We start from the raw sequence: 22377 nt of genomic DNA on the forward strand, positions 1-22377 counted from the left end.
AGTGTTGAAGCAGTCATATTTGTTCAATGTTCCAGAATATGAATTGCGTACGTATCAGGGGTTTAGCTGTAACAATCTCAATTGTTCTTCTCAAATTAACGAAATGGTTTTAATAAAGTTTAGTTTAAATTCAGTATATCCCATCACCAATGGAGAGAGCAAAGCCTCCTACCCTTAACTGTACCTATTCTTCATTCCCTCACATTCATTCCCTAAGAACTCAACGCGAGGACAGCGCGCTCCACTTTTATTTTGGATAATCCAAACGGACCTTTTAGACTGTTTATGTTGTATTATGTTGCATAAACCCCTCTTCGAGCCCTGACGCCATCTGTCTTTAGAGGAAAATATAGCTCATATAAACAACAGATGCAGAGTCAAGGAACGCTGTTGATTAGTGACTGCCTGATGGAATGTAGCTTGAAATAAAGATGCAGCAGCCTGTAAATGGTCATACATAAAACAAAAGAAAAGTATTGGCCTAACACGTACCCTCAAAACGTAATTGCCTGGTGTTCTAATAAAACATCTGTACATCTGTGTACAAACCATGAGCAACAGCAGTACCGTCATCAGCCTCATGATGGCGACCTCGTTTCAAGTGAAGCGCTGCATTGTTTGCAGTTATAGACACGACTATATTGCATTTTATATATATAACTGACAAGACTATATTGTGGACTAGACCAGGGCCCTCCTCATGCCCAAGCAGAATTCTGACTCAAATATTGTTAAAGGAGTAGTTCACTTTCAGAACAACAATTTACAAATAATTTACTCACCCCCTTGTCATCCAAGATGTTTATGTCTTTTTTTCTTCAGTTGTCACGAAATTATGTTTTTTGAGATAAACATTTCTGTAAATTTCTCCATATAATGGACTTAAATGGTGCCCTGATTTTTTAATCTTCAAAATGCCGTTTAAATGCAGTTTAAATGCAGCTTCAAATGGCTTTAAACGATCCCAGCCAACGAAGAAGGGTCTTGTCTACCGAAACGTTCGGTCATTTTCTTAGAAAAATATATTTTTACATACCTTTTAAGCACTGAAACTCGTCCAGCACTAGGGCTTGTAGTGCGCGTTCCCGACTTTACGTACTCACGTCGAAAGGTCACGCGTGACGTATGCGAAACTACAGACCCAGTGTTTACAAAGCGAACTTGAGAAGAGAGAAGTGCAACACAATCAAATACTCTTTAGTAACAAAGTACAACATAAAGTACAACGATGTCGGATGACTTTGAAGCTGAAAGTGGACTACTCCGTTAAACTTGACAGTTGAGGACACGTTGGAGATTGTTATTGACGTCAAATGTGTATCACTTTCCATAAGAGGTTTCTTTACACTTAAATCTAACTTGTGTTATGAGGGTCAAAGGTCTTCGCCTCTAAATGAACAGTGTATAGAGACTATAGACGGTTTCATCGGGCGCACGCGCCTGGACCTAAGTTAACTTCCGGTCTGTGTTTGTTTATCTGTCTGGTTCGTGTCGCGGGCTACAAACGCAGCTAATAATGAGTAATGAAGTTGGTCTCAGGTTATTGTGCTGTGGTATGTGTTTCCCAAACATTTATTTATTTGTGGCGACCTGCCACGATATAAAAACCGACTGATTTTCCAATAGACTTCGTTGAATAAACGTGATGCACGTTTAAAAATCAAACCGAGGCGTGGGTGTTTTTAGAAAATGTCATTTTCATTTCATCCTGCATAAGGCAGCGTTTTTAAATTAAGAGCTGCTTTGTCTATAGCCATTACCGGGGAAACCTCGTTTCTCGTGCTTAAAGCACCTCCTGCTGGCAGAGGATGAGTTTGCATTTTTAATAAATCAGTCTTGTTATTAAAAAAATAATCTACTCTAGAAGGATTTAGCTGTTGTTATTGATTCTATTTGGATGTCTACCGGAAGTTAAGTTTGGGCCACAAAAGCGCGCATGCGCAGTAACGTTTGTTTATGTTGTTGCCGTTGAAACCGTCTATACACCAATATTTATTTTTGATGTACTGATTTCCATTTCAAACTACCTATTAGGGATGTGCACGAGTACTCGATTAATCGATTACTCGAACCCATCAGCGATGATCGAGCATGAAAATGACGATCGATTGGCTCTAAAAATGCATTTTTAAAAATTTAACTACTTTCATTCTTTCTGATTGGTTATACTGGTATTTGGGCAGTAGTCTGATATTTGATTGGTTACGGCTGTGAGAAGTTGCGGTCTAGAGACAAGACCGGAGCACAGAGCGAAAATGGCTTCTAAAGTGCACAGGGCTTCAGTTGCCGTGGTTTTAAAGTAACGGGAGAAGCGCATCCACTACTTTATGATTGGCACTTAGTTCAAGCTCACATGAATTTTGTGTAGATAAATACAATTTGTAATATAACATTTACATATTTATGTATCTAGGCTATGTGATTAATTTTATATACAATGCGTCATGTAGAAAAAGCGCTTCAGCTTCACCTCCACCTCCACCTCATGCTGTTATTTCTTTTAAATGTTTACTGTATACTGTGACACAAACGCCCCACCCCTTGCTTAAACTCTACCCCCCGATTAATCGAGTACTCATATTTCAAACCCGTGGATTACTCGAAATGAAATATGATCAGAAATGCCCATCCCTACCACCTACATTGATTTATATATTCAAAACATTTAGGGCAGAGTAGGGATACTTGCAACACTTGATAAATATAACATAATGATTTGATGCAATACAATACATAACCATAATAACAGACAGTTTCAGTAATCATAGACAGTGGTTTTCTTAGCTTCATATGATGTTTTTATTTATATATTTTTTATTTAAGTATTAAAGAAGTTCATGCTGGACATTTGCTGCTTTTGCCAGTACATTTGGAAGAAAAAAAATTGGCACAGAATGAATAATTTTGTAAATCACAGTACTTTAAAGTACTTTAATGTATTTTGTATTATTTTCAAATGTATTTTATACAGTAAATTTACAATTTCTGCAAAACAGCTAAAAAATTAAGCGAATGAAAAACAGAAATAGTTGTAAGTGTGTCCAGACTTTTGGCTGTAGTGTATGTTGTAGAGTTTTATCAACAATATGTTGTCTACAAACTTATATAAATTATATATACATATATATACATATTTAAATGTGATTGATATGTAACAAAATGTCAAATCAGAATAGTAAGTAATGCTGCCAGAAACCACTTAAATTAAATACTAAATATTTATGGTGTCACTGGATTATTTTAAATGACAAATAGTGAATTTCAGTAGACACAGAGGAATTACACTGCATTGCTGTATTGATTGATCATGTTCATTTTTAGTGATGTTTTACCTTCAGTGACCTTCCTGATGGGAGACTTTGTTCTTCTGATTTTACCAGCGAAAAGTTTTTCAGTGTAGTTCAAGAATCCACCATGCTACTTCTCAGTAAGGCTGCCAATGACATGCAACATCCACACATTCTCTGGTGCCAACAGCTGCCTGGTGACCATAGAGAATAACATACAATTTAAATAGAATATAACATTGTACAACAGAGACCAACAATGTGCTTTTGTGACTCTGTTTGAGTTCTGAGAGACTCCAGGATCAGTTTAATGAAAAACATTCTTAACATGGAATCCTCAAGCTTAAATGTTATGACTTTTCCTAATAGGATCTGATTAGAAACCAAAATTCAACATTTCAAATGTCCTCAATAAAAATTTACCCCAAACATGAACTGATGCAAGTTTTTCTGATTGGTGTACACACTACAGAAGTACACTCCTGATAGTTGTTTAGTTTGATTTGCAATGTTGTATTTTTTCAGTTGTGTTCTTGAGAGAGTTAAATTGGCCACAATCAGAGTTATTGTTACTAGAAGCCTGCCTGAACAAAATATTCTTTTGCACTGTAAGGTTGACCCAGTTGGTCCAACGAAGGTATCCAATGGAGGCAGAAGGTTTCCTGCAGAAGGGTTTTTTTTTTTAATCTAGCCCCTGCTAGTTAACATATGTACAATTTATTATTAGTCAGGTCAACAAAGATTCAATTGAGTGAAAGATGGAAAGATGCTAAGCCGTGGTGGTCACAACATTTTCACTGCAAAACATCTTATCCTGAAGGTCCACTTAAGTGAACACGCAGAAACACGCAGCATTATTCAAATCAATGTGTTGCTGTTGACTTAATTTAAACTAAAATAGAAAGACAGGGAGGGACCAGCCTCTTTGTAAAATAGCCAGTAGGGTTTAGTTGATATCATAGCTTAGGGTGACCATATTCTGAGAATCCAAAAAGAGGACACCCTCCCCAGGATGGGCTTGACTTGTAAATGTATGCTGAATGCAATTGGTTGCCTTGCCTTTAAACACTATTTTCATCTTTTCTGTTATGTTAAATGCCACATTTGCTTTCCCTTTATAATATTCACTTATGTTGTATATTTGAATATCATAAAATAACACGAGTGAATTACTTTTTTTATTTAACATTAAATTGTTAAATCGAAACACATAAAAAAATAAATGTTTATTTAAAAAAAAATGAGTGTTTGATCATGTCCAAATACACATTCAAATGTATTTAACTAACTTTAATTTTACACTAACTGTAATATAAATACTATATTAGAAAATGTTATCTTTTAATGACGGTCAGTGAAACGAGGTAAAAAAAAAAAAAAAAAAAAAAAAAATCGGACTTTTTATTATATTTTACAAAATCCCCCCGGACATAATTTTATAGCCAAAAAGGAGGACATGTCCGGGTAAAAGAGGACGTATGATCACCCTATCATAGCTTCCCCAGAGCTCAGATTTTAGCTTAGTACAGCCACAGTCTAATAGATTACCCCTTTGGATTCAATATAAAACTGTTACTAACGTAAAACAATGCTGAGGATGGGTTTGAAAAGTGCTGGCAACACTCTTCTACTTGTCAGTGTAACCGTTTCTCCTCATAATCATGTCCATATCGCTATAAAATTAGCATTATGTGAAGAATTCTGTGTAGAAATGGGTCCGATACCTTTTGTGGTCTGCGCGGACTCGCGCATATAATCCGTTTGTGCTGTGGTACCGAACCGGAGCAGAGTGTGAATGCTGCGGTGGTTCGCCTAATCTAATACAATAAATAACTTGTTTTGCCCCAGTGGAAAGCATTTACACTACATACTGATATAACGCCTTTAAACAGTGCATTATGTTCACCATATAGAAAATTCTAATCCTATGAAGAAGTGACCTATTACAGCCGCAGCGTCAGCGTCTATTTATAATGTAGGGGACGGGACATTTCAGGATCAAGAGAGTATTTGATTGGACAGTATGGTTTTTTTTTCTCCCTTTTTGTATTAATGCTTCAACAGATAATACAAAAAGAACAAAGCCAAGGGATCACATACAAATCCATAAAATAATGACCAATAATTTAACTTAAACATTGATGACAAACAAAAACATATACACGTTAAAAGTAAATAAACATTGATACAAAGAGAAAATTGGACAGTATTTTGATAAGAAGCTGAAGTGCAGGGTGGCGTCATCAGAATCGCTGATTTATATTGGCGGAGGTGAGATACTAATTTTTGAATGCTTAAATCTTCTAAATGCGAATTTTAATTCTTACATATAAGACTAACATATTCATACTAATAGCTAAACACATCAATTTTGATTCCATCACTAATGTGTTTATTTTAAGTTAATTCATTCAGTTATATCCAAATCTACATTTATTGACAGCTGAATATCTGTTATTATTTGTGACCTTGGACCCTTAAGTAGCATGGGTATATTTGTAGCAAAAGCCAACAATACATTGTATTTGTCAAAATTATCGTTTTTTCTTCTATGGCAAAAATCATTGGGATATTAAGTAAAGATCATGGGAATATTTTGGAAAGTTACTACTATATCAATATATCAAAACTTAATGTTTGATTAGGAATTTGCATTGCTAAGAACTTCATTTGGACAACTTTAAAATTGATTTTCTCAATATTTAGCTTTTTTGCACCCTTAGATTTTCAAATAGTTGTATCTCGGTCAAATATTGTTCTATCCTAACAAACCATACATCAATGGAAAGCTTCATGGCTATGTTAGTTAAACTAGGATAACTTAGTTTTATGGCTTTAATAAAATTTTATGGTCTCTTCTCACTTACAAATGCTCCTTTTCACCTTTTTGCCACACTACATGAACAGATGCTATTATTTACTTCTCTCCTTGATTCAAAAGTGTGTGTAATTGATAACCACAGTCACATACAGTAAAAAAGAGACAGCACTGCATACATGATCACAGTGGTTTATTGTATGAAAAACTATGTGATATATATAAAAGTCCCGTTTCTGTCATAAACATTTGCACCTGAAATTAATTGCTAATTATTAGGCGTGTCCTTTTATGACAAACAGACTAAATATGGTAGTTTGGAACTGGATAAGCCCTTTTGGGAGAGATTTTGTTCTTCTGGTTTACCAGGTCACTGTTTCTCCAGTGTAGTCCAAGAATCCACCATGTTGCTTTTCAGTAAGACTGCCAATGACACGCAGCATCCCCTCCACACTTTCTTTTGGTTCAAGTGGTGCCTGGTGTAAATAAAAACATACATGTAGCACACTAACATGCAATATTTAAAATAAATATAGCTTCAAGCTGCAAATTACGGCATAACCACACCAATGCAGTGTCCTTTGCAGTCATATCCCTCTCAGTGAATAAAGGAAAACTGTTTTGGGACATACAGTGCCTTGCAAAAATATTCATACCCCTTCATTTTTTTCACATTTTGTTTTGTTGCAGCATTATGTTAAACTGCTTTAAATTAGTCTTTCCCACATCAATTTACACTCTATACACCATAATAATGACAAAGCAAAAACAAGATTTGCAAATTTTACAAATTTATTAAAATTAAAACACTGAAATAAGTACATTGCATAAGTATTCATACCCTTAACTCAGTACATAGTTGAAGCACCTTTACAGCCTCAAGTCTTTTTGGGTATGATGTGACAAACTTTGCACATCTGCATTTGGCAATTATCTGCCATTTTTTACCTCACCTTTTCACCTCTGAAGATCTGTCAGCTTGGATGGGGGCTGGCAGACATTTTCTAGAGTCCTAGTTGTTCCAATCATCTTCCATTATGGATAATGGAGGCTACATGCTTCTGTGAACCTTCAATGCAGTTTTTCTGAACTCTTCCCTAGATCATTGCCTTAACGCAAGTCTGTCACTGATTTTTGCTCTGATATGCATTTTCAGCTGTTAGACCTTTTCTGAGAGGTGTGTGCCTTTCTAAATCATACTCATCATTCAAATGAATTTGCCACAGTTTAACTCCACTCGACGTGTAGTAACATCTAGAAGCAATATAAATGCTCCTGAGCTAAATTTCGAGTGTCCCAGAAAAGGGTATGAATACTTATGCAACGGGATCTTTTCAGTTTTTTATTTCTAATAAATTTGCAAAGTTGTTACAAACCGGTTTTGTGCTTTGTCATTATGGTGTATGAGATGTAGATTGATGTGGAAAAAAAGTAATTTAAAGCTGTTTAACATAATGCTGCAACAAAACAAAGTGAAAAAATGAAGGGGTCTGAATACTTTTGCAAGGCACTGTAGGTGTGGTCCGAAAATGTATGTTTGACAGTGAAGGAATTATGACTTGAAAACTATGGAAATTGAAAGCATATGGTGCAATAGAGCATGACTTAAAAAGAAACACTCACCTCGTCTCCACCCAGTTCAGTTTTCACCCATCCTGGGTGAAGGGCCATGCAGAGGATCTCATCCGCCTTTAACTCTTCAGAAGCCAACACAGTCAGCATGTTAAAACCTGCCTATAGGTAAACATGATGTATGAGTTATACATGCCTTTTTTTAAACAAGTATTGAATTAAGTTATGCTTTATCCAGTGCCTAAGAATTACATTAGCATACCTTGCTCACTCCATATGGCAATGTCGGGAAAAAGCTGTATATGGAAGGCATTCTGGTCATGGATCCAGCCACAGTGGAGATATTGATTACAGCTGCTTTGTTACAGGACATGCCTGGTGTCCCGCTTGCTTTTGCTGCCTTTTGTAGGTATGGTAGGTACTCCTATATTATAGAAAAGAAAAAAAATATGTAAGTTTATTCTCTTGGTGGCACATAAGCCCCAGATGTTTAGCCAGCAGGCCACTGGAGCAACACTTAAGTGGACAAATCCTTGTTTTAAAATAGCGAACAATGCTTTCTACATTACCCTAATGATTAATAAGGGTCCTATCACATTGGTGTTGAAGTTGTTTTTCATGTCCTCAATGCTGCTGGTTAGAATTGTGCCTCTTGCTACGATTGCAGCATTATTCACAAGTAGGTTTAAACCGTTGTTTCCCAGTAGAGATCCCACATTCTTGGCAGACTCTTTGATACTAGATGGATCATCAGCATCTAATAGTAAAAGAACAAATGTCATGCAGCTGAAGTAAGCAATGAAATGGTAAATCTCAAACTTTTCAAAAAAAAAAGTGAAAATTTAAAATGCACAAAGAAGGAGAAGTGCACATTTACCAAGACGTATGATAGTGATCACACTTGGATGCTTTTTTGCCAGTTGTCTCAATGCCTTAAGGAAGATAAAATACATAATTAAACAAGGCACATTATAATTTCTCCTTTATTTGTGTTAGCCATTCATAACTCACCTCAGACTTGGGTCCATCTGGGTCACGACATGTAGCAAAAATATGCTGTTTAGGACAAGCGTTCTCAGAGAACTGCTTAACCATTTCTAAGCCCAAGCCTCGGTTGGCTCCGGTGATCAAGATATTGCATGCTTTCACTGCTGCCATTTTTCTGTCAGGTTGCTTCTGTCATCCAGTCTGCCTCACCTGTGCTTTTTATGCGAACTCATGTAAACGACACGCCCATATTTCATTGATGTATTGTGCTGTGTCATGCTGTGTGACTGAGAAAATGATAAACGATATGAACAGACATTTTTTTTTGTGCGAAATACAACAATGACAGCTTCTTATTGCTTGATAACTGAACAATAACACACCTGGGTGGAACATAGTAATTGGTTATTCAAATAAAGGTGAAGTCCCATTGAAAACTTGTATAGAAAACAAAAGTAATGAGTAACGCTTCTATTGTTGCATGGTATGGTATAAGTCTTTGTAAGTCAAATTGTGTAGTGTGGCTTTGAAAACCCCAGCAAGAAGTGCATTATCATAGTCAATGCAAGAAAAGACAAAGGTGTTTCCTCTGATTTCTTCCAATGATGGAGAAATGTAGTCCATTTTGAACCTGTCGGCTTTTTGAATAAGAGCCTTGTTTTTTTCTCTTCTTCTTGCTGCCTTAATCATTTGAAACGTGAGGCACAACCACAACTGCAGAGTCTTCAACTGGGACGATTGGGAGGGGTGCATAGCAGAAATCACATTTTCTGTTTCTTGTCTTGGTTTTATAGCCTTTGGCTCCACATAGTCAGGCTGTGAAGATCTGCCCTGCAGCTTGGACCCTGGTTTATCTTGTACCTGTCTGAGCTGTGCTATCAAAGCTGCCATCTTCACAATGTAAACAAAGTCTGGTGTTAGAAATAGTATTGAGAATCATGTCTTCGTTCAAATGTAATCATTTACAATAGCCTATGTACGCTTTCGGACAGAAAAATGATCTGAGACAATCAGATTTGACTACGCTTACTCTAATATTAACAGTTATGAAACATCTACGAACATCTGCTACTCACACTGCCTCTGGTGAGATGCCAAAACTGTGACACAGCAATTCACCTGGCGCTGTTTTATTTGTATTAGAAACACCTATCAACATCAACCACACAAACTTGCGAATGCTGCCTGTAATCATCAGTATTAACTGTAATTGTATGAAGCAATTGTCAGTATGTACTGAGCTATACAAAGGCTACTATAGTCTACTAATTTTTTTCTCTAGTAAGAAATCATTCAACGAGTGTTTGTCACCACTGTTTGATGATATCCTACAGATGCTTAAAAAACACTACCCTTTTTTTTTAAATAGGCTCATTCTCCAACTCCCCCCGAGTTAATAAGTTGAATTTTACCGTTTTGAAATCCATTCATCCGTTCTCCCGTTCTGGCGATATCACTTTTAGCATAGCTTAGCATGACCAACGAGTTTCGATATTTTTGACTCTTCTGTAGTTATATTGTGTACTGATACCTAGGGCTGGGAATCGATTCCAAAAAGAATCGATTCCTCGATTCCGAGGCATTGGGAATCGAGAGTCGATTCCAACGTTTGGAATCGATCCTCTCATGGGGAATCGACTCCTCATTCAGAGCCGTTTTCTGTTCATCAAAACTTACCTCTTAAACGGAAGGCTGCATTCCATGAAAGCTGCATATTTCGGCTGTAAGTCATCAAACGTCGATTGACGAAAATAAACGTAATAAAAACGACTCATTACTAAACTCGTCTGAGTTTAAGGATGCAGCCTTCAGTTTGAGAAGCACCCATTAATTTGCCTCTTGCTCGCTAATAGTTATAGTCTGATACATTTCCACAAAAAGATTCGTTCGAATAGATCATTTAAATGAACCAGTTCAAAAAACGATTCAGATGTTATTTTACGGGAGAACAGGCTCATGATGTCCACAATTTTGAGCGCTGCAGGACAGAATAGATCATGACGTGTCTTGATCTTATTTACATCTTAAATAAATGCTATTTTTTAATCTTTCTATCAGCCAATGATAACTCTGAAAGAAAACGCAGAGAGCTCGTATCAGTGGCCGAGAGCGCATCTGATTACGCCACGAGCTCTTATATCATCCTGCATTTATTGCGATATTATAGCTCTTATATCAGTGTTGTTGTTAAAGTTCTGTTTATTTTGTTTCAGTTTATAGTTTGCTAATTTTGTCATTTTATACACGTCACGTCTTATTTTTATTCATTCAATAAATGCATGTCCACTGCTGAGCTGTGGGTTATGACTAATTTCCTGGGCAATGAATTACAATTTGAAATCAGTCAGAGCTACAGAAAAATAGTATATATTATATATATATATATATATATATATATATATATATATATATATATATATATCTTTTTTTTTTTTTTTTTTTTTTTACAAATGAAGCTTCATATTATGAGAAGGTAACTTTATACAACCTTTACATCCTGTATTTATTGCGAAATTAGCTTCCTCCAATCTAAAAAACAAGAATCTAAAAAGAATCGAAACAACAGTGAGGAATCGATTCTGGAATCGAATCCAATCGATTCCAGAACCAGGAATCGGAATCGGAATCGATTCCAAAATTTTCGGAATCGAACAGCCCTACTGATACCAGCGGAAAATGTAAAGCTGCGGTTTTCTAGGCCTATAAGATTAGGAACTACACTCCCATTCCGGCGTAATAGTCAAGGAAGTTTGCTGCCGTAATACGGCTGAAACAGGTGGAGTAAATTAAATATCACACAGCGCCTGAAATTAGTTCCCAGCTTGGTTAGCATTTGCACATGTGCTGCGTGATATTACTGCGCCTGCTTCGGCCATGTTACGGCAGCAAACTTCCTTGACTCTTACGCCGGAATGGGAGTGTAGTTCCTAATCTTATCAGCCTAGAAAATCGCATCTTTACATTTTCCGCCGGTATTAGTACACGATATAACTACAGAAGAGTCAAGTTTTAAATAGGACAAATATCGAAACTTGTTGGTCATTTTTGAATGCAATGCTATTGGTCTAATAGGATTCAATGATCTATGCTAAGCTATGCTAAAAGAACAGGAGAACGGCTGAATGGATTTCAAAACGGTAAAACTCAACTTATTAACTCGGGGGGAGTTGAAGAGTGAGCCTATTTCCAAAAAAGTGGAGTGTTCCTTTAAGTATACAAGTAGTTTAAGTAAGTTCCATCACAAGTAGTGGGACAAGATTTACTTCAGCAAAGTGTAGGATTATATCTTGTAAGCACATTTGTCAGCACTGGGACTTCTCTCTGTCTTCTCTTCTTCTCTGATCGTTCAAGACAGGCTGTCACTATCAGTGGTTTTTCTGCAGGTTACAGTACATCATTACGCCAGTAGATGGCGGCAAGTGATTGTCTGTATGAGTCATTAAACAAATCTTTCACCCAGTTTATTAAAGGCAAATAATTCATTTAGAAACGAAACAGCACTGTACATTCGTTGGAGGTGCAAAAAGCATTAGGGATTAAACAGTTTGTTTTAATTTTATTGTTCATTGTTATTGTTTCCTCCTGACTTAATCATTTACATTTAAGTATATTATTGAAATCCAGCTTGAGAGCACTCTTGATTGCCCCTGAACTAATTGAAATAATAAAAACTATTAAAATCTGTTGCTGTTATGACACCCCTAAAATATAGACCTGTACATGATTTATAGAATTACAAAATTTCTATGTGAACAACTTCTAAGCGGATAGCTCTTGTCCAGAATGTGCAATCACATTTACAGTTTACAAAGTGATTACAAGTCGAAAGTTTACATACACCTTGCAGAATCTGCTAAATGATCATTATTGTACCAAAATAAGAGGATCATACAAAATGCATGTTATTACTGACCTGAATAAGATATTTCACACAAAAGATGTTTACATATAGAGAAAACAATAGTTGAATTTACACTTGATTCTTACTGTGTTGTTACCTAAATGATCCACACCACAGAAGTTTTTAGTGATAGTTGTTCATGAGTCCCTTGTTTGTCCTGAACAGTTAAACTGCCCGCTGTTCTTCAGAAAAGTCCTTCAGGTCCCACAAATTCTTTGGTTTTTCAGCAGTTTTGTGTATTTGAATGCTTTCCAACAATGACCGTATGATTTTAAGATCCATCTTTTCACACTGAGGACAACTGAGGGACTCATATGCAACTATTACAGAAGGTTCAAGCACTCTCACAAAAAATATCAGTGCATTAAGAGCCATTAGTACTGCCCTTTAGAAGCTACAGAAGATACTTACATGTTCCCCAGAAGACAAAATAAGTTCAATTTATCCTGATCTTCAAATTCAAAGTTTTCACCGCCTGCCTCTTTATGCATCATTCTTATTCTGAAGCATCAGTGAGTGTTTAAAGGTCCCATATTGTCAAAATCGAAATTTCCTGGCTTTTTTCATGATAACTGAGGTCTAGGGGCTATGTAACTACCATATGAGTTTCAAAACAGTCAATCCACAGTCAACTGCACACAGCCTGCTTAAAGTAGCTGTTCATTTTCACGAGCCGCTGTGACGTCCGATCTACTCAAGTCACCGCCTTCAGTCACCACCCCAGCACCAACCACCGTCCCACCCTCCTTTTGTCAAACCCAGAGCCATATAGAAAGAGAGTTGCGACACGCTTTGATCTCGCCGCCGCGCAGTCACGTGGTTCATGGAGCTCTCAATAGTTCCAAACAGCTCCGCGCTGTCAATGTGTTTGAATGGGTTTAAATAGGATAGACATTAGTTTTACTATTTTTGCAGCAATTTCGAGTAATTATTAACACATAATGTGCATTGATTGTGTATTGATAACTTCTCTGAATGCGCTTTACAATCGCATTTTATTCTGGAGAGTGATAAAGAGACATAATTAATATGTTCTCATACTTTTTGTCAGTCAAATGTGACCAAACACCTTAAGTGTAACTTTTATTCAATTAAATAATTGTAATTGTAATATATAGTTCAGTTCTATTTAGTTAATATTTTGAGGAGGTTTTTTTGTACTAAATAATATGTGCAATAATGATCCTGACCTTTTAAAAGATAACATTTTCTAATATAGTATTTATATTACAGTTAATGTGATATTTAAGGTAAAATACATTTGAATGCGTATTTGGACATGATCAAACACTCTCTTTTTTATATGTTTCGATTTAAAGATTTAATGTTAAATAAGAAAAAAGTAATTTACTCATGTTATTTTATGATATTCAAATAAACAACATAACTGAATATTATAAAAGGCAAGCAAACATGGCATTTAACATAATAGAAAAGATGAAAATAGTGTTTAAAAAACACAAGGCAACGAAATTCATTCAGCATACATTTTTATCGTATTTCTTGAATGCAGTCTTTACTGAAGCTCATTCAACCTCCTACAGTGAGAGAAAGATTGCAGAAAGACTAAAAACGTAAAAATATGACAACTAGTATCTGGTTGGTCGCTATTACGGTGTTTCTCACGGTATCTAACGGAAATTACAGTATAACTGTTTATTTTTAACGATAAACATTAACTATAACACGCTTCATAAAATACCACTACTGGCCAGTTTTTCGAGAGGTCAACTGATGCGTTAAAATGTAAAAAAAAAAATGCAGTAATTTCTTCAATTTACCGGCGACTGTGCTTGAGAAGCGCTGAAATGAATGGGCTTCAATGCTGGAGCTATTGGTTGTTTGGAACTATTGGCCACTCCATGACACGCTTTACTTCCGCATTCCTCAGTTCCTATGGAAGCCTATGGGAGTGTCGCAACTCTGTTTCTCTATGGCTCTGGTCAAACCCAGACAACATCGTGTCCATAACATTGCTAAGCAACAACAACACGGAAACTAATCTAGAAAACCCTGTTCAGTCAATAGATGTCGAAACTACATCATTGCACAGGCTTCAGAACAACGTTAATATAAGAGACCAGAGGCATGTCAACTTCAGCCTCTTTCACACATGCATTTTGTATGATCCCTCTTATTATGATAAAATAATTAACATTTTGCAGATTCTGCAAGGTGTATGTAAACTTTTGACTTCAACTGCACATTGCCTGATATTGCTGTCCCAGCCATTGCAACCCCTCCTGTTCTACTCCCTCCCAGTGGTGTTCGAACTGATGTTTACGGCATGGGGACGGGCATGGTAACAAGGACTGCAGCCTCTAGTGTCAGTCGCTAGTGCACCTCTTGAGATCAGAAGAGTGAGGTTTACCTGCAAACCTCTTGCTGGCTGGCCTCCATTACACTCACTCCTATCTGGGTCACGGCACCAACGTATCCCCTTAGGTTCTACTCCCTTCACTCGCTCCAAGTGGGATTCAAAGTGGGGTTTCCATGGGAGGTAGGCACGCTAACAAGGCCGCTAAAGACTGCAGCCTCAAGTCTCAGTCCCTAGTGCACCTTTTAAGATCAGGGAACTGAGGTATTTATATATAACACTGATTCTATAGGATAAGAAATTCTTGAGAGGGGAAAAACATATCCTACACACAAAATCCCTCTTTATGTTAAAATTAAGAAGTCAATCAAATTAAAATAAGGGTTAGTTCACCCAAAAGTGTTCTGAAGATGAACAAAGGTCTTACGGGTTTGAAACAACATGAGGGTGACTAATTATTGACGGAATTTTAATTTTTGGGTGAACTATCCCTTTCAAAGGAAATCTGTATACTCAGGGCATTCATTGCTTTTGTTTTTATGTTATCTGGGATAACTATTTAAAATGTTTGCATGTCCTAAAGCAACCTTTTCATATGCAGTTGCATGTTGCAGAGCATGACTTTGAGCAGAACAGTGTCCTTCACCACTGAAATGGGAAATCTGTGAAAATAATGGAACGTGCGTTGGAGTGCTGTTTGAAGTTTAATTATGGTGAGTCATTCTCTCTGTTTACCAAAATTTGAGTTCACATCAGTTGAAGAGAACAGAGCGTGAACTGGTCCGATGCACGAGGCACATTCAACTCCAAAAATATCCCTGTTAATGTGTATGCAGCTTATTTATATTTTAAAAAGGGGTCATGGTTTGGAACACCAAATTTTTGAAAAAGAATGTGCGTGAGTTGTTTCGGTGAATTCACACATGGAAGCATGAGAGACAAGTCATCAGTTTGGTCGATTTTATTATGCTCATGTGTTTAAATGGCACTGAATCAAGGCAAAAGTGCATCATCAAAACAGAGCAGTGGGACGGTACATTCTCGCTCACTCCTGTACTTCATGGCAGGACAAACAAATCCTTGGTCTATACATGCATGTTCTTTAGCATGCATGCCAGCAACAGGATATCATAATGACGAATGACAAAAACAGCCAGAAACATCTTAATAGAAGGGAGAATAAAACAAATAAACCCACAAACCCATAGCTGAACAGATGAACTTATCAAAGCAAACATCAAACAGAGACTTGAGCCATTTCACCAAAAAATATGAAAAGTCCTTCAAAGACGTTGACTTTAAAATGTCACTGAAAACACAGAAGGTTTTTCCCTAAAGCCTTCTCTGAGATGTTGTGGTAAAAGATTGCGGATCATTCATTTGGTCCAATGGCCTTTTAATAAGCTTCTTTTTGGTCCGGAGAGACTTTGGGAAATGAGAACGGTAGAAAACGTTCACAAAACGTACAATCACCGCCCTTCTGATACGAATCCCGAGGTGGTCAGAGCGGCTGACAGACACTGAATGTACATGACACAGAGCAACAAAAAAACAAACCCCGTCCGCGGACATTTGGCAGCGTGTTCCTTTGGCGGTCCAAGTCAACATTGGCAGTGCTGGCTATTCGACATACATTCACATGCACAGAGACTAATACGGGTTACGTCGTAAATGCACTTACGTGGCCTCGCCTGTCTGGCATCAAAAATAATTTGATGCGTAAATCAAATGTAAATGAGTTTTCCAAAGGTCCATGCGTTGGAAAATCCTTTAGTAAGAAAATAAGGATTAAATTACACTGTAAAAAGTGATTTGTTGCTTGAATATACAAAAGTTTGGATTTCATTTGCATTGATGTGATTTGAAACAAATCCAGTGTTTTATTTGGAGAATTTATTTTGCTAATTTAATTTGAAAAAGCTTGACTTTATGCAATCATTTAAAAGACTCAACAGATATTGTTTGCTTTGTACTCTTGACAAACTAAAAAGTGAAGACAACATGTATTTGATAGTCAAAACAAACCTTTTAGCATTTTAAAACTTATTTTTAATGTTCCCTGCTTGTTGAGTGTCAATCATATATTTACATTTTCATCTTACTGTGTACAGTTAAGGTCAAACGTTTATCTCCCTTTCAGAATCTGCAAAATGATTGTTTTACCAACCTTTAGTATTGACCTGAATAAGACATTTCACTTAAAAGATGTTTACATATAGTCCACAAGAGAAAATAATAATTGAATTTATAAAAATGACCCATTCAAAAGTTTACATACCCTTGATTCTTAATACTAGGCTCTTACCTAAATGATCCACAGCTGTTTTTTTTGTTTTGTTTTTTTGCAGTGATAGTTATTCATGAGTCCCTTGTCCTGAACAGTTAATATGCCTGCTGTTCTTCAGAAAAATCCTTCAGGTCCCACAAATTCTTTGGTTTTTCCAGCATTTTTGTGTTTTTGAATCCTTTCCAACAATGACTGTATGATTTTGAGATCCATCTTTTCACACTGAGGACAACTGAGGGACTCACATGCAACTATTACAGAAAGTTTAAATGCTCACTGATACTCCAGAAAAAAAACCCCAATGCATTAAGAGCATCATTTTGAATTTGAAAATCAGGATAAATTTTACTTATTTCGTTTTCTGGGAAACAAGTAACTAACTTCTGTAGCCTCTTAAGGGCAGTACTAAATGAAAAAAAAAAGATATTTAGGCAAAAAAAGAAAAAATGTACATATCTCCATTCTGCTCAAATGTTCTCACCCTGGCTCCTAATGCATCGTTTTTACTTCTGGAGCATCAGTGAGCATTTAAACATTCTGTAATAATTCTATATGAGTCTCTCAGTTGTCCTCAGTGTGAAAAGATGGATCTCAAAATCATACAGTCGTTGTTGGGAAGAGTTCAAAAACACAAAAATGCTGGAAAAACAAAGAATTTGTGGGACCTGAAGGACTTTTCTGATGAACAGCAGGCAGTTTAACTGTTCAGGACAAACAAGGGACTCATGAACAACTATCACTAAACAAACCAAAACAAAAACACAGCTGTGGATTATTCAGGGAAGAACACAGTATTACGAATCATGGGGATGTAAACTTTTGAACAAGGTCATTTTTATAAATTCAACTATTATTTTCTTTTGTGAACTATATGTAAATATATTTTATGTGACATATCTTATTCAGGTCAGTACTAAATAAACAATAATAACATGCAATTTGTATGATCCCTTTTACTTTGGTAAAATAATTACCATTTTGCAGATTATGAAAGGGGGATGTAAACTCAACTGTATCTAAGATGGCATTTTTATCTCGGTTTGTTTGTCTTTTGCTTTATACACTGTAACAGGCAACTTTTATCTTTTACATTAGGATCATTTAAAATACATTCGATAAACTTTCCATTTAAACATTTTACCTAATGTTATTTATAGAATCACATTTATTGAAACAAAGCTTTGTTAATGTAGTTAATATAAGGATCATAGAAGTTATATTAGAAGTCGTCAGACTTGTGCTACTGGGGCAAAGCACAAAACTGAAACATATAATCAAAATAAAAAAGAACCAAAATTTCAGAAGTGTTAATAATAAGCGGGCATGGCAATACAGTTTTTTTTTTCCATTTTTATTTATTTCAAGCATGTTCTTGCGAGATATTGAGAAATGAAACTTATTTGGTAAACTGGCCAGTGTTCCTCAACTTCAAATCGTTTTTATTTGGTTGATGTCCATGTTGAGAAAAATGTATATTTGTATAAAGTATGAAGCCTACTTTTAGGACCATTATGATTGTTACATAATTTCAGTCAGCATATTTTCTTTTTTATCATGTGAAATGTGTTGTGACTATTTCAAAGTGAGGGAAATATATTTGTCATGAAAATATTATCATAATTCAAAACTGTCCTAAAAAGGGTTCATTTCATTTATGCAAAACACATCTTTTGGCATTTAATGTGACCTTGACAGACTTTTGATGGTTTTTGCAAAATGCATCCATTAGTTGATTCAATTAAAGTTAAAAAATTTCATTGAGTGACTATTTAACATTAAAGCTGAGTGAAGGCAACTAAAAGCTAGATCACTTTTTACAGTGTAGAGTCAGCTCACAGTCCCATCTGCACAGGTTTTCCTCTCTTTCTCAACCGTACACACACACACGCACACACAAGTATCCCTATCTTGTTGTGCTGGCGGCCTGTGGTGATTGTGTTCATAGATGAGTGCTGTCCTGTGTGTCAAATCTGTGTCCCTCGGCTGGCCCTGCGCTTGGCTTGCGACCGCCGGCCTGGTTAGGCACTGGTGACAGAAGGTCTGGTCTGATCAGATACCTGCAGGAATGACCACAGCCAATGTGTTCGGTTCAGATTTGCTGCACAAACAGTCAAGTAAGTGTTTCCTGAATAGAATACAATACTCTAACAAGCACAGAAATACATAGCACAAACCCATATTGATTAAAATACTCATTTTTATTCATGTTTGAAGCACCTCAACAATAAGGATACGTTTTACAGGATACGTTCTGGTCAGGATTTCTGTATTGGCTTTGTTTTCTTGTTTTCATACTAACATATACATAATAACGCGCAGGCATTGACCAATCATGGCACGTGAGGAAATGGGATCTACAGAAAGCGGTCAAAACTGCATAAATACACTCTTGAAAATAAAGGTGCGATGCCATAGAAGAACCTTTTTTTGGTTCCACAAAGAACCATTCAGTCATCTCTTTCTTACCTTTTTATAATCTGAAGAACCTTCTTTCACCACAAAGAACCTTTTGTGAAACAGAAGAGTTCTTGAGATGTTAAAGGTTCTTTATGGAGCCATTTAGACAAAAAAGGTTCTTCTATGGCATCGTGATGCACCTTTATTTTTAAAAGTGTAGGTTTGTTCGTTCATTTGACTTAACGGTACCATAGAATGCATTGATACAATATTTTTAATTGTTCTCTGATATCTACAGAAAAGGTATATGACATAGGAAAGGGCAAAAAATATCCAGAAACGGTTTTACAGGTCCATTCACAACCCTAGGATTTGTCCCTAGAATGAAATGGTCTGTTATGACCTTATTTGGAAGGTTCATGAATAATAATGAGAGCTCTGCTCTGATTGGCTGTTCCACATAGCAGCACATGGAGGAAAATATATATTTAATCACGAAGCTCCAGCCGCTATTAATATGCGGTTCATTGAAGCTGCCGTTTTGAATGCGTGATCATTTTACTTTCACTTTTGTGATCGCATGTGCTCTGTGTAACGTTATACTACAGCGGCAGAACTTACCACATAAGTTTAGATGCTTGTTATTAATGCTCAGGATCTATAAATCATTCGCCATCGTCCGTGCAGTCATCTCTCCGTTTATGTGGTAAGTGAAATCTTATGTACTGCAATGTAACAGGCTACCGCTAGCATTAAGCTAACCGCGTCCCTTCAGCGGCTCGCCTAATTCTATTAGATCGCCTTATTTGTTTTCCTTGCATTTCTGAGTACAGACACCAACCATCCCTGCACAACCTGGAACATAACATTTATTTCCATGATCTGCCATTTTCGCTATTTTCCTAGCTTTGTTTTTTTTTTTTCATAATAGCCTAGCTGCAGAACTTCTGATGATTGGGCGATGCAAATGTTGGGGGCGTAACTATTAATGATTCCAAAACTCTTACGTAATAGCCGCTGTTATGTTTGAATAAGCCTATTTTTCATTGGTCTTTTGCAAACACCAGATTTATATAAGAAGGAGGAAATGATGGTGTTTGAGACGGTATGTCATGTCCATGTACTGAACTGTTATTATTCAACTATGCCAAGGTAAATGCAGTTTTCCATTCTATGGCACCTTTAAGACAGTGCTGCGCATAGCGATCAATGTATGAAATTCAAAGTATTGCAAGAGCAATACGAAAGCATAAGGAGCCGTCTGCTCTCACAGATGTCATACAACGATCTGTCTACACAGCACAAACCTAGCCAAAACCTGGATATTTTAGGCAATATAGAAATCCTGGCCAGGACATGTCCTGTAAAAATGGCACGCTATCTAGTGATCTCATAGTACTCACACGACATCATGAAGCTCCAGGCGTGTGTCGGGAGAAGGGTTAATAAGAATATAAGACAGTCTGTTGCCCTGGTCTGTCATCCCATCTGACATGAGAAGAGCAGGAGACAAGACTATAAATCACAGTCCAAACACAAGATAACAAGAATGAACATACAGAATCAGAACAGACAGCAAAGTGTTTGAATAATTCACCTTCAAAATGAGAGCTAAATAATGATATAAATACTGTTCAGTTTCTTGCACAGACTGATCGTTATGTGTCTTAAGACCTCAATGTATCGTCACAAGCCGCAGGGTTTAACTTGGTTTGGTCTGTGTATGTTTTTTTACTCTTAAAGATTTGGTGCCCATTGACTGCCATTATATGACTGACGGACTGCAACGGTTTGAGTTAAAAATCTTCGTTTGTGTTCTACTGAAGAAACAGTTACCTACATCTTGGATGCCCTGGGGGTAAACAGATTAACATCATATTTTTATTTTTGGGTGAACTATCCCTTTAAAGGAAGAATTAAATTGGGGTTCAGTACGACTAAAGTTTCAAAAGAAGTCTCTTATTCTCACCAAGGTTGCATTTATTTGATCAAAAACACAGTAATATTATGAAATATTATTACGATTTAAAATAGCGGTTTTCTATTTGAATATATTTAAAAATGTAATTTATTCCTGTGATGCAAAGCTAAACTTTCATCATTACTCTTGTCTTCAGTGTCACATGATCCTTCATTTGCTGCTCAAGACACATTTCTTACGTTGAAAACAGTTGAGCTGCTTAATCAGGGTTTCTGCAGGTGTCATAAAATCTAATTTAATGCTTTTTACTGCCTTTTTAATACCATTAAAAAAAAAATGTAATACATGACCTATATCAGATATTTAATGTTTGAAACAAGTCTTATCTGCTCACCAAGGCTGCGGTAATAGTGATATTAAGAAATATTATGTTGATTTAAAACAACTGTTTTCTATGTGACTACTTTTTAAAATATAATTGCTGTAATCAAAGCTCAATTTTCAGCATCATTACTCCAGTCACATGATCCTTCATAAATCATTTTTATATGCTGATTTGCTGCTCTGTTATGATTATTGGTGCTCAATTATTAATAATGGTTCTTATCGATATTGATTTTTTTTTCTGTTTCATATTTTTGTTTAAATCATTATACGTTTTTTTTTTAGGATTCTTTGTTGAATAGAAATAAAATAACAGCAACAATTTAACAATAACATTGTGTCTCTGTGTGAACGAAAGGCGCAGACACATGGTTTTGTTTACTACACACTAATAAAGCGCGCAGTGTTTTTAGCGTCTGCCGCCTCAATATATAAATATTTGAACACATGAACATGATCTGAATTGACTGTCAGTTTATAAGCATTTTACTATTTTATTTGAGAAA

General features: G+C 36.2%; 2 protein-coding genes across 2 annotated transcripts in view; both read right to left on the reverse strand.

The window, feature by feature from the left end:
* Positions 1-6281: 6281 nt before the first annotated feature.
* LOC141344372 (C-signal-like) lies at positions 6282-10177 on the reverse strand. Its single transcript, XM_073849257.1, has 7 exons — positions 10077-10177; positions 8689-8951; positions 8555-8609; positions 8247-8434; positions 7940-8101; positions 7729-7839; positions 6282-6581 (listed from the first exon to the last, which is right to left on the reverse strand). The coding sequence occupies exons 2-7, from the start codon at positions 8833-8835 to the stop codon at positions 6468-6470; spliced, it is 777 nt and encodes a 258-aa protein (XP_073705358.1). The 5' UTR covers positions 8836-8951; positions 10077-10177; the 3' UTR covers positions 6282-6467.
* Positions 10178-15828: 5651 nt separating this feature from the next.
* kcnt2b (potassium sodium-activated channel subfamily T member 2b) overlaps positions 15829-22377 on the reverse strand; it is a 93802-nt gene continuing 87253 nt past the window's right edge. Inside the window, exons 26-27 of the mRNA XM_073829212.1 lie at positions 20970-21054; positions 15829-19226 (exon numbers count right to left, since the gene is read on the reverse strand). Coding sequence (XP_073685313.1) covers positions 19109-19226; positions 20970-21054 — 203 coding nt within the window. The 3' untranslated portion in view covers positions 15829-19108. The remainder of the gene's footprint in view (positions 19227-20969; positions 21055-22377) is intronic.

Source organism: Garra rufa, chromosome 1 (genome assembly GCF_049309525.1).
Source record: "Garra rufa chromosome 1, GarRuf1.0, whole genome shotgun sequence".
Taxonomy (NCBI): domain Eukaryota; kingdom Metazoa; phylum Chordata; class Actinopteri; order Cypriniformes; family Cyprinidae; genus Garra; species Garra rufa.

Excerpts from the sequence above, each read along its gene's own strand:
- LOC141344372 (XM_073849257.1), bottom strand. The coding sequence starts at position 8,835 with ATGGCAGCAGTGAAAGCATGCAATATCTTGATCACCGGAGCCAACCGA. Across the intron at positions 8,435-8,554 it reads GATCACTATCATACGTCTTG|ATGCTGATGATCCATCTAGT; the intron begins GTAAATGTGCAC and ends TTTTACTATTAG. Across the intron at positions 7,840-7,939 it reads TGCCATATGGAGTGAGCAAG|GCAGGTTTTAACATGCTGAC; the intron begins GTATGCTAATGT and ends GTTTACCTATAG.